The 14,317-nt window shown below is 35.9% G+C and overlaps 1 protein-coding gene across 1 annotated transcript in view; it reads left to right on the forward strand.

The window, feature by feature from the left end:
* Positions 1 to 334: 334 nt before the first annotated feature.
* LOC111044354 (chitin deacetylase 1) overlaps positions 335 to 14,317 on the forward strand; it is a gene marked incomplete at its 5' end in the record, with an annotated part of 36,079 nt that continues 22,096 nt past the window's right edge. Inside the window, one exon of the mRNA XM_039422883.1 lies at positions 335 to 539. Coding sequence (XP_039278817.1) covers positions 335 to 539 — 205 coding nt within the window. The remainder of the gene's footprint in view (positions 540 to 14,317) is intronic.

Consider the following 14,317-nt stretch of genomic DNA (forward strand, 5'->3'; position numbering starts at 1 on the left):
GTGGATTAAATCCAGTTTAAAATGAAATTTCGTTTAAAATGAAATTTCGTTTTAACTGGTACTGTACAAACGGCACTTAATGTACACTATAACACTTGGTTTTCATTTACGAGGCTTGAAATTACTGTAAATCAGAATAGATATTAGATAGTTATTTCTGTAGTTTTTGTTCAACAATTTTTGTTTCTATGATGAATAAATTTTAGTTACTAACTTACAAGTTTCCAACTTTCCAACTTTCCTGTATCATTACACTACTATGAGGACGATGGGAGACATATATTTTTCGACAATAGAAGGCCTAAACCTTTATTGATAATATTGAAGCCCCTGATTCAATGTCAGGGGGACCGGCGCGTGCCGGCGGGTTGGCGTGCGGACGAGGCCAGGCGGCCAATGGGAGAAGTCGCTGCAAGAATGTAGGCCGCATATAAAAGCGCAGAGTTTGGCCGGCGCACCTCTACTAACAGTTATGGCGTGGATGCGAACGCAACTAGTGTGTAGTGTACTCCTGGCTGCTTCCGTCTGTCTGCACACCGGTGAGTACTCTCCTCTCGCTCTCTCTCTTACTTACTCTCTTTCTCTCTCACAACTATTCTCACATTTCTGTCTCTGTCTGACTGATATTCTTCCTCATCTCATCTCCTTTTATTATATTATGTTTCGGGCTTGAATATGGGATGACCCCATAATTTAGTCCTACAAAAACCTCTTCCAGCATCTCACTCTTCTGTTTTCGTCACTTCTTATCTCAATTTCAATGGCTTTTCTCTGTGCACAATGATGTTAATCTTATCATCTACATGGATATCTTGCACTCTCAATACGTCCTCAGTCGCAATTGTTAACGGACTATGTGCTATTTTGAAGGCAAAATACTCATTCTATGACAACATCTGTGAACAAATCTGAATCTACAAGTTGCGTTTTTGATAATGGCTCTTTATTGTATCCATGGATGGTATTGGTACATCTCATATCCATCCAAAGCTACAACTTCTACTGTTCATTGAGTGTGGAACACAAGGATACACGAGGAAATATGGAACAACCCATGAGGATACCTCAAGTGATATTTATGTACTTTGAGAAGAAAGGGTTATAGTTTTGAACTTAAGGATCTCATCATTCACGAAGGATATCAAAAGGATAAGTGATAGTGATAACAGGACTCAAGACTCAGTGATTTTATTGATAGTGATTTAAACATTCAAGAATGGATGAGAGATTTTGTAACATTACTAATATCATTGAAACTAGTGAATAACATCATTGAAGCATAATCGTTAATACTGTAAATGAACTCTACACTTTTTCTCAAGAATTGATACCCTCAATCTTCAAATTATAAGGAAGTGAATTCAGTATATGATCGTGAATCCAGTTATTTCATTGATTTGGTTAGATTCATTATAATGAGTTTAAGTTCAGCTATTTCCTTATGGACTACCATCAATAATTACTACTTCTATCAACTTCGAACATTCATCAATTACATGGAGTGTGAATTAGACTTTGAAAATTGCATGCTTACTGTCATAGCCACCTCTAATATGAGATATAGAGATATAGAGATATATAGAGGTGGCTATGTTACTGTATGTACCGCGCACTGCAGTACCAAGGTGATAAAAACAAAATGGCGAACACATCATGGCGTCATCAGACGACAACTCAACAGTGTATACGCCTCATAACATCATTAGTTCTGCTAGAGTACTTCTATCTCCAGTAAACTATCATGATATTTGAGATTTTTCTGCATCGAGGTGAAAAATTCTTATATATCTTATCATCTAAACACTATTCTCAATAGTTTGAACAGATAATACTTGCAGTATTTGCAGTCAAGGCTGCATCTGGGATCAACGCATGGGTGTAACAACATCATGATGAGGGTGTGCATTCGAATTATACATGGAATCACATGATAAATCTCCAATTCAAATCAACTTCATTTTGAATAGGATTCGGACAATACTGAACAATCATCCATTTTGAATCTTACAAATCAATTATTGTTTCATCGTGATTACGAGGCATCAAAGCCTCAATGGTTCAAGGTCATTATAAAACGATAATTCTCATATGGATTTGAACAATCATTGACAAAAAGGAAACATGTTCAATAAAAGTGGTTCCATCTCATATTTACGATAAATGATTCACCAAATTTATTTCAAAAATTTTAGTTTATTTCACTGAACCTCATTCCCCCTCCAGGGAATTTTAAGCTATCTGTATCAAGGACATAGAGTCATCACTCGAGACATATTTGTGCACATCACCAATATCATCGATGAATCAACAAGCAATTAATTACTATCGCTTATAATTGCTAATAATACAATCCCATAATCAATGCAGTTCTACAATTGAATTTTTAACCTCAATATCATATTCGGTATATTAGGCTTATTTTATTATCTTTGTATTTAGTGGAGGTCATCTTGGTTAATGGTCGAATTTTTTGGATATCATTATCACAATACATTGACATAAATAGTCACGTTCATTTGTGATTATATGGCTTAGAACAGTTCGAAGCTCTCTCACATCGAATAAGCCTCAGTCAAATATGGGAATTATCCGGAAGAAATACAAACTAGTAGTAGAATTTTGAACATAAACTTAATAAGTAGCATTTTAATGATACAAACCGATTGTTTTTGATACTCGAGATTCACTCCATTGACAATAATTGGGAAGCGGTTTGACTCAGTGGTCGCGTTGATAAGCTATCGCTTAGATAAGTTAAGAGTCATGCTCCTGCTACTGCCGTTGGAAGGGTGACCGCTTGAGCCAACTCCTCTGAATATGATTCATGAGTTGTAAATGCTTCCAGCTGGTTCGGGACCCACCTAAAACTGTAGGTCCATTCATCTATTATTATCATATTATGCCCCATTACCCACGCACAAGCTTAGAGCTCATGTGGGCATTCATGACGCATCAGGTAGGATGCAAGTGTAAAAGTATACCAACGACATCACTTACTTGTAACATGTAACTACCATATACAGTAGTTGTGATTGATATTACTTACTATCGCTTATAATTGCTAATAATACAATCCCATAATCAATGCAGTTCTACAATTTAATTTTTAACCTCAATATCATATTCGGTATATTAGGCTTATTTTATTATCTTTGTATTTAGTGGAGGTCATCTTGGTTAGTGGTCGAATTTTTTGGATATCATTATCACAATACATTGACATAAATAGTCACGTTCATTTGTGATTATATGGCTTAGAACAGTTCGAAGCTCTCTCACATCGAATAAGCCTCAGTCAAATATGGGAATTATCCGGAAGAAGTACAAACTAGTAGTAGAATCTTGAACATAAACTTAATAAGTAGCATTTTAATGATACAAACCGATTGTTTTTGATACTCGAGATTCACTCCATTGACAATAATTGGGAAACGGTTTGACTCAGTGGTCGCGTTGATAAGCTATCGCATAGATAAGTTAAGAGTCATGCTCCTGCTACTGCCGTTGGAAGGGTGACCGCTTGAGCCAACTCCTCTGAATATGATTCATGAGTTGTAAATTCCCAAAGGGAATTTCATAAATGAGAGTAATCTTTTAATCAATTAATCATCATGTATTACCACTCACCAAGAATAGAATTCATGCCGTTATCATTGTGAACCATAACAATACAAAAAACACGTTGGTAAATTGTATAGAGGGAATGATATCGAGGGATTGAATTGTATAGAGGGGATTCATGCCGTTATCATCAAAACCATAACAATACAAAAACATGATGGTAAATTGAATAGAGGGAATAATATTGTAATACTAAATACAAAAACTAATGGAACAGAAAAATTGGATTTGAAGAATTCAACAATTTATAGTATCATAGTTTTTCATTTTTGAGTTTACTTAGAAAGAACTCATAGATTCCTTCATGAAGAAAGATCTATGCTATAATAAAGGGAAACACGTGGGGGATAGGGGAATTATGATTTACGCATCATCACGTCCGAACTACTGAACTGATTGACTTGAAATTTTGCATATCGATTCTTTATTAACCGAGGATGGTTATAGGCCTATTTCCAATTATTCAAGATTTTATCACGTCAAGTTTTAAAATTGCCCCTTGCGGAGCACGGGTTACCTGCCAGTCATCAATAAAACTCTGTGGTGAGGGGGCTACTCTTCTTAATCAAGTAGTAAAAAATCCAAGAACCCTTTTTTAAAAACTTTTATTTCAATATGTTGAAATACGTTGTGGATAAAAGTTTTCAAAAAGGTACTTGGATTTCATATTTCTTGATCATTAACTATTAATTCCTATTCGCTGTATATAAGAGTACTTTCAGTCCAAATACAGATGAAGAGTTTCGGGTATTATGATCAAGTATGTCAACACACGGCATTAAACTAAATTTTCTAGTCTTTCTTGCTAATATAACACGCTCATATCAGCTATGACTGTCACTTTCTCTCATACGAAATACAACCATGTCAATTCTGTTATTATGTAAGATTCAATAACATCCCGCTTTCTCCAAGTGGTTAATTTGCATGTCTCATAAGAACTCAATGGTAGAAGCAGTTCTTGAAAACTCATTACTTCTTTCAGTTGGATTATTGGAAAAAGTTATTAACCTGACACTTAGATAGATGCAGTTTGCTATCATAGAATTATTGACTACTTTGAGATTTATGGTTGTCAAATTTACTGTTGTAACAAGTGTCTTATATTATTCGGTTCTTCAAACTCAATAAAACCTGATCGTAAGTTTGCCCTCAGGTCTGAAATATTCGAATACGGATTTAACTTGTCATTTCCTCATTAGCGCAACTGCAAATCGTTATTTCTCAGCTAAATCCAGATAAAGTTGAATAGTTAGCTGTGAAAATTTCTCTGTAATGACAGAACCTTGTCAAACAAATTGCTCAATATCCTATTAGTTTCATAATAGAATTGTTACCGTATCATCGTGAGATCGAGGTAAATATAATATTGTTAATTGAAAATATCCTGTTGGTGAGAGCACTGCTCCCTCAACCAGAAACGCGGATTCAATGAATTCTATAAATTATCATTAACACACCAAAAAAAAATTACTTTTTCAAATATTTCTATAACAAGAAGCTAGAGAGGGTAAAGGTCAAATAGAATACGAATTTCAATTCAATCCATTTATTGAAATTTTTGTAGATTACGTCTAGATAACTGTTTTCGTTTCGTCTAGATTACGTTTCATAGATTATGTCTCATTGACTTACTTTACTTACTTTATCCGGCTCTACAGTCCTGGGTGGACTTTGGCCTCCTCAACATAGCGCCTCCATTCGTCTCTATCCTGAGCACTCCGTCGCCAGTTTGCCACGCCCAGGTCTCCAATCACGTCGTTCAGCCATCTTGTCCGTGGTCAAGATCTCTCACCTCTCTTTCTCGTCCCAAGCATTCTTTCTTCCAGGAGTCTTGATGGTACCCTCTCGTCACTCATTCTGGCTAAATGTCCAAGCTATTCAATCCTTCTGGCCTTTATGAAACGCACCATATTTCCTGCTCCAATAGCCTGGTCTATCTCAACATTGAATCTGGCTCTCCACACTCCTCCGTCACATATTGGTCCCCAGATTCTTCTGTACATTTTTCTTTCAAATGACCTTAATCCTTTTTCATCTTTGTTTAAGATAGTCCATCTTTCGGCCCCATAGGCTACAACTGGTCTCACTAGCGTCATGAACATTTTCACCTTTGTTTTTCTGGATATGAGCCTAGCCATCGTTCTAATGGAAATGGAAGCCATCGTTCTAAAAAAATGAAATGTTTATGAGTGAGGTTGTGAATAGCTCCCACACATAATAGAGGGTCAGTAATTACCCAGTTTCTTCTTTTACAACTCTCCCTCCAAGTCATCTACATACCTTGTTATATACCCTTCAACATATATTGGTCCCCAGATTCTTCTGTACATTTTTCTTTCAAATGACCTTAATGCTTTTTCATCTTTGTTTAAGATAGTCCATGTTTCGGCCTCATAGGTTACAACTGGTCTCACTAGCGTCATGAACATTTTCACCTTTGTTTTTCTGGATATGAGCCTGCTTTTAAAAATTTTTTGATTAGCAAAGTATGCTCTGTTGCCCATCATTATCCGAATGTGTATTTCTTGACTGGTCTTATTGTCTGCTGTCAGGGTTACCCCAAGGTATTTGAACTCTCTGACGCATTCTATAACACAGTCATCGGCTATTTCCAGATTACATACTTGCCTTCTTGCTTGATTTGTAGAAATTCTCATATATTATCTCCCATTGAAGCTAGTCCAAAAAGTATAATGACAGTATATTTTCTCAATCTGAATTAGGAACATTTTATATTCTGATAAGGATCTCTCAAATTGAGAAGCTGTTGGGCTCAGTGTTCGGGGTGATAAGCTATAGCTTTGATATGTTAAGAATCATGCGCTCAATCATTCATCATTTCCCTTGCGGAAATCATTCATGATTTCCCGTTGGAAGGGAGACTACTTGAGTCCTTTCCTCCGAATATGACTCATGAGTTGAATAATATTGCTTCCCGGTGTTTCGGAACCCAACTAGAACTCAAGGTCCACTCATCTCTATCTGCCTCATCACCCATGCACAAGCCTAATACTCATTTGGGCATCATTCTAAAAAAATGAAATGTTTATGGGTGAAGTTGTAAATAATAGAGGGTCAGTAATTTCCTAGTTTCTCCTTTTACAATTCTCCCTCCAAGTAATCTACATACCTTGTTATATACCCTTCAATCTTTGAGAAATTTAAGTACATAATTTGATTGTATGGTATGAGATGTTGTGGTATTTCTCCATAATTGAAAGAATAAGACTTTGATATTGTCAAATTTAAGTACAATTAGAAATAGTTGTTGAAGTTGAATTTGATTATGAAAAAAAACTTTGTTAAATCATGTCACAAATCTATACATAATACGAGTAATCTATTTTGATTTAATCTGCGAACGGGTGATTTTAAGACATTTTGCTCCCATCTAGTAAATTTTCCAACACAAGTCAACCCAAGTTGGCCTCCTCAGATCCAGTGTAAAGTATAGTGTACATATGGTTTTCACCATATTCAGACCTAACCTGTCTCTCAAATACAAATTTTCAAGGACTCCACAGCTAAACAATGGTCACTGCTACCTGTATAGTTGTTATATGATAGCAGACAATGTAGACTCCAGTGTACAAGTCGTCTTAACCTAAAAGTGGGAATCCACACCACCATAACAACTAACATTCAAAAAGTAAATGTACAGTATAATAAAAATCAACCCAACTGGAAGAAGCCAGTTCTGACGAGGCTAATTACTTGACACTTTACAGTACATATCCAATTATACGTTAACATTACATAGTAGACACATTAGCCAGTTGAGCACGTAATCACAATCGGTGAATCACTGGAACTAGCAGGCTCATCATTTTTCATCTGAGCATCCCTGGGAGCTGATTGCGATTTACAATGCTAATTTTGGAAGTTACTGTCTCTCATTTCTCATGTTATGACAATGAGCATTATTCAACAATATGACTTGCCTGTTGTATGCTGTTCATTGTTGTATTTTATTCATAAAATTCATGATTTCCTCGATCATTGTCTCAATTACAATCCAATATTATTATGCAATGCTCTTCCTTGTGTCTTGGGATGTTGTCTGAAGCAGGAGAGAGAAAGTTACACGATGTCATTTGAAATACCACAGAGAGCACAATTGCCTTGTCTCATTTCATTCAATAGCTCATCAATGTATTACTCAACATCCCAATTTGAATATTATTGTCTTATTGTTACAAAGCAGAATATGAGAACTTCACTCTTAAGCTTTTAAAGTTTTGAACACCTGTGGAAAAACACTCTTGAAACATAACCTGATAATCTAAACTATAATAAAGGAGCTTGGATAGGAAATTCACGTGTGACGAATCATCACGTCTGAACTACTGTACTGATTCAAATAAGATTTACACGGTTTATTCTGTAAAAAATCATATTTGTCTCTTTCGACAGCCTCTACCTACCTTGAAAAGATTTAGGCCTAAGTGACAAAAGTAAAGATGTAACTTGAAGAATAAAGTGGATACCAAGAATTAATATTCTTTGAAAAGAATAAAAACAAAATTCGAATTTGAAAAACTTCAAATCCTCAGTGGGTCCAGTTTGCCAAGTTTTTAATTAGACCCTTGCGGAGCACGGGTTACCTGCTAGTTGAAAATAAGATATTCATGGATCATTCTAGCAAAACGTGAAAGTAGTTCCCAATGAAATTTGAATTATTTTTCTGATCATCTCTAAATTCAATTCAAAACATCAAAGCTGTGTCCACCCATTGTTTCAAATAAAAATAATTATTCAAATCACCACCATAAATCGTTATCGTTATAATCGTTATCGTATCGTTATCGAATCGTTATCGTGATCCTTCTATTATTGAAAAGGAAAAGGGCACTAGTTTAGGATACATTACTGAAGATGGAATGTAATGTATAAATTTCATGGCTTTTATCATTTTCTTAGAGCTGAAATATTTTCACAGCTTCATTTTAATATTAAATATTCGTATGGCTTTTATTCCTTGACGAAAGTTCCACCTCGCCTGAGTACGTAATTTGAGGCATCAGTGACCCTCACGACTGTTATATATTAGCCGGGACCGACAATTCGGTCCATTCCATAATACAGGAGTGACTTGGCTCAAACCTTTCATTTGTATCCGGGTTCGAACCCAGGACCTCCATGCTGCTGCGCAGGCACTATGTACACTAGACCACAGATCACTCGATTTTAAAATTGATTTCGTTTCTGGTTAGAGCGATAATGTTTTGGTTCAATAAATCCTACCATTTCTCACTACTATATTGATAATTATAGATGACCTCATAATACATGAGATAGATTAAGAATATAAGATAGATAGGCAGATAAATCTGTTATTGAATTCGCAACTGTATCAAATCATTTCCATTTGACAGAATATTATAAATTTATGATGTATTAGTTCCTTCCACATCGATTGTGGGACTATAGCGTTATTGTGTGTTTCATTTCAACGATTTTTCCTCTGGTTCAGTGTGACACTGGCCTCACTTTTCCCAAAAAAATTTGTGTTTTATAAGACTGTGTGAAGATCGGTTGATCCTTTTGTTGGTATCTATAACCATCTCTCGACAATATAATAACCAGCATTGTCACTGAGAGACCTATTACGCAACTGGAATTCGACTTGATCTTCTCGGCGCTATTTCATTTATGAGTTTTGAACTTGATCGCTGGAAAAACCCGTTGAGGCGAGCTGACGGAGTGTAGATACACTGCTTATGAAAGCATGATCCTCGGCTTCGACTCGGGCGCAGCTCGCAATACTCAACTTGGTCGTTGTCGAACCATATAGAAAGTCAACAGTAGCGTTCAGTTTTGAAGGAGAAAGTGTATCTACACAAACACATACGAACAACCTTGTACTGTGAACGAACACCCAATAGAAACCAGATATCTATTACATCCACCTCCGGCTGCTGCCTGCTGGTCCAACCCACCTTATCTTGTTCTGGTATGCTATGCTATGCGCCCAACTCTTCCATTGTACTCCGGGCTGGCTCTATTGCAAAATGCATACAATATCGATTCTCCCTCCATATCAAAATATCGTGCCAATGCAGAGCGCAAACAAATCTGATTTGCTCAATAATATGCTGTGTGTCTGCTTGTGAGGTATTCAGAAAGTACTATTCATATTATTGGGTGAAATTAACATAAAGAGCAAACATCACACATCCTTGTAAACCAATTGATCAGAAGTTTGAGTGCTGATTGCACAAAAGCCTAGAATTTTAATCGTGATTACTTTCTCAAGAGCCAATCAGAGAAGCCTATTTTTCGAAAGAGCCTTCTCTGATTGGTTCTCGTGAAACTAATCATGATTAAAATTTAACCGACTGCTGTGCAATCGAATGCTGTGAGTCTATTACAAAGTTATCGATTCAAGAAAACGAAACAAATCCACGGTAACCTTTAAACTGATTGCATCTGAGAAAAATAGTGTATTGATTCAAAGATAATCATGCCTTTCCTTTCAAATAATAAATTATACCAACTCGAAACTGTGAACAAAAACATCATACAAGACTGTGTTTGAGAAACAATGAAGCAAGATATATTCAGGGCTTCTCATCTTCAAGTAATGGAGATCCAGTCATTAAAGAATGAATCTATAGAGCAAGAAAAATCTATTTTCATTTTCTGCTGAGTTGCACAAAACAAATAATGACATGTGATTCAATCACTGGTTCGTGGACTTGTGGACTAAAGATGATTTTTTACGGATTGAATTGAATCTAACAAATTATCCATTAAAGATTATGATTGTTCTTAGCCAGTATTTGAATTGGGGTTCAAGTTGAGAGAGATATTTTACTCAACAGAATGAGTCTTATTCTTCCCATTGAAAATAATCAAGAACTAACTACAAATAATAGTTATCCTCAAGACAGGTTTATCAAGTTTTTTAAAATATTTTATTCAAATAGCCTAGAGATCACGTGGCAGACAGAAGTTCGGTATATACATTACTTTTTATCTTTTTTGTAATGTGACTCTCATCCTTGCATATAATATTGGTAAAATTGTAACGAGCATGAAAAATCAATATTAATCGGTGCATCATCTTAGAATCAACAGAGCACGTCCACCGAGAAAAAAAGCGGGAAAATGCGTTCAATGATAAGGAAAACTCTCTCAGTATAATGGCAGGACATGTTCCGCATTGAACGTCACCTTGAATCGATAGTGCTAAAAGTCTGCAAATCAGAGATAAGGCTTGGCTCAGTTGAGGAATTGCTAGGCTATAGCTACTGTGCCTTGGTGCCTTGGTACTGGCAGGTTGAGTATGGCACAGCTGAGCGCCTAGATGTTTGCATAAGACAAGAACTGAGACAGAGACTGGTGCTGAAGTGGGACAGGGTTGCATAACCGGCACAATGCACTCCTAAACCTTATCAATGCAATGCGAATGTCTGTCTGCCTCCATTTTCCATCCACACAAAACCACACTGAAAGAACATACTGGCGTCTCAATTAAAACTACCAGAATAGCTGTTACAACTCATAATAGTGAATTTTCAGAAATGGCGTATTCTAGCATCTTAATTGTTATTGTATAATATGAACAATATACAAAGTCGCTAATCAGGTGGACCTCTTTCAATACGAGAGGAATCTTTATTGCTCATACAAGCATCAACAGAAAATCTCATGATATTTGTAGCACCTGAAGATATCTTCCTCTCTCAGCTCAATCGTTTGATTGGTTGGCTGCCTTCCATCCAAATCTGTCGATTGTTACTCTCTTCCATTGTAAATAGCTCATTGCTCATTGCACCCAGATCCTCCGTCATTTTTTTGTCTCAGGTACCATAGCCGGGGCTTCCCATGACCCCTTTGTCCATCAAGAGTACCCTTTGTACCTTCCAGAATACTTGACTTCTTGTCTAACCCTGAGAAAATTCAGAAGAGATCTCTTTTCCATCGTCTTCTGAAATACCTCCTCATTCGTAACTATGAAGATATATTGAAATAATATTCGCCAAGTAGGCTATGACTGATGTTTTCAAAGTGTGCAATTTATTGAAAAAAGCTCAATTGATTTGACTTATCTTTATTATAGAGGAAATTCTCCAATACTTATACATCAGAAAATCACGAAATATGATTTTCCCCAGTATAAAACGTATTCAGTACTTGCAATAATGAATCCACTCTCAATCATAAGTAATTGGTTATTACCAATAATAATAATGGATCAGTATAATGTATTATTATGATCAAACGATTCTATTATTCACACAAATAAAAATGAAATTACAAAAAAAACACAAAAACAGTGATTTCCCAAGTTTGACAAAAGTTTTGGTAGATGATCCTTGAAATTGATTTTTACTTGAATAGATGATTCAATTTTGTATGAAAATACATGGGATAGGATTTCTCAAATCAAATTTAGTCATATTGTAAAGTGAGAGCTACCGAAGTTTATCAAACAATCAACATTATTTGTTTACAAGTATCGAACAAACACATTTTCGATAGTACCCATAGAAAACAAAATGTCAATCAGTGAAATAATGTCCTTCAGTTGAAAACTAATGTAATGAATGCAGCTCACCAAAATTCCATTTTCATGTTTTCAAAAATTTGATATCACCTCCACGTTATAATCACATTGATCGACATTTTCTCGTCCTACAAGATGACGCCTACAGGTCAGAACATTTAAGGAGCTAGAAAATAATAATTCAACAAATTGGGGCTTTTGCTATATAATAAATTGAAATCATCTCATTCTTCTTAAAATAGAGTTCAACATCAATAATAATGAATATACAATCAGGTTTCAGAAGAGAATATTTATTTATGGCTGTGCTACATACAGTGTAAATACATATAATAGATATGATAGTATATACATATGTAGCACATAAAAGAAAACACTTTACAGGTTTATAATATTAATTTAAACAGGAAAAAAGCGACACAGATAGATTAAAAACACTTGGGAACTTTGAATATTTTCGAAATTGTCGATGGCTCAGCCAACGTTCCTCAACGAAGTAGTTGTAGTGAGTCAACTACAACTAGTTCGTTGAGGAAGGTTGGCTAAGCCACCGAAAATTTCGAAAATAATGTAAGGTTCCAAGTGTTTTTAATCTATCTGGGTCGTTTGTTTCCTGTTTGAATTAGTATTATAAAATATTATATATGATATTTATTAACTTTAAACATATATAGTAAATCTGGCTAAATCTTTGGATGATATGAAGAGCTTTGGATGTATGAATTCACTGGAGTGAGTAATTCAATCATTATTAATTTCAGAAGAGTATTTTATTTGGATGAGTGGTGAAAATCAAACTCACTTCACACCACTCCAATCAATATTTAATAGGTTCTATTCAGTATTGAAGTGATAATTCAATATTAAAAAGTCTCAATTCGGATGGTCACGAAATGCTCCGAAAATGAAGCACAATAGTAATTTTCACGCCTGTGGATGTGAGGAATGCAGTCAACAGGTTGAATGACTCGAGAATAATCAATAGAGGAATGAGGATTATTATGACAACGTGTTGTGTGGAATCCGTGGATTCCTGAGCCTTGTGACATAAGAGAGGGCGCAGTCAAGTACGCAACTGTGACATTTGACCAGCCAATAGGAGGCTTTCTCTGCATTTGTTAACAAATAAGACAGCCGGTTAACAACATTCGCAACAAGTTAGCAATGTCTGATTCTTACTTTGGATGATGTATTGTTGGTTCCGTGAAAACCATCACGAGATTTTTGTAGATTTGATCATCCCCTACAATTTGAAATCTTGATTTCTATCTCTTGGACCTTGGTCCGTTCAATGTCTGAAATTATCATGATTGAGGAACATTTCTCCTTTAATAGCAAATTCATTCTCATTCCCGCCCTATAAATTCACCTCGAGGCTCGAAATCATTTCACAATTACTAATCTCGATTCAATATGTTGAATCGATGTTTCAAACTGAATATGACATGATTTTCTATACCTTAGATTCACTGTTGATCCGATCAAAATAACGGAGTTGGTGTGAAATGATAATTCAATTTTTGTGATATGTCCTGGATTTGGTCCAATCCAATCTTGTCTTTCACAGAGGATAGGTATGCAATACTGTATTCGAAATGTATTTGCTAAGTGAGTATGTCGTCTTACTTGACTCTAGTGATTTATGGTATCTTTATTGAACACGAGTTTATTAAGAACATGAGAACTGACAAGGAAAATGAGAATCCAGTTTGCAGTCAAATCTGAATTTAGAGGCAAAATTAATATGTGTCATGCAATTAACGCTGCTTATAACACCTCAGAAAATAATATTTTCAACTTAATCAGTGAATGTTTGGAGTCCACATTCCAGTTTCCAGTCGGAAACAAGTTCTGTGGAACTCGGAAGAATACACTTCCTTGTGGCGCCAACAAAACGGGGTTCACATAGGTGATTCCATGCAATCAGATCTGGGCTAGGAATGGAGATCAGCTGGTCCACCCCTCCACCCATCACCAGTACACCCACTCAATCAACACCCTTCCGGTGCTAGTTCCGGTCAGCGAAAGTGGCATCCATCCTGAAACCGCCCTAGGCGCGCGCATGGCTCTATGTCACTTCCAAACGAAAGCAGGTTCAGCTTTTGGTCGCACCCAAAACACTTTCACTCTCAGTCGTTGAAGAAGCAATTAAATCAACAGCTAATTAGCGCCGTTTATCAG

This window comes from Nilaparvata lugens, chromosome 3 (assembly GCF_014356525.2).
Source record: "Nilaparvata lugens isolate BPH chromosome 3, ASM1435652v1, whole genome shotgun sequence".
NCBI lineage: Eukaryota > Metazoa > Arthropoda > Insecta > Hemiptera > Delphacidae > Nilaparvata > Nilaparvata lugens.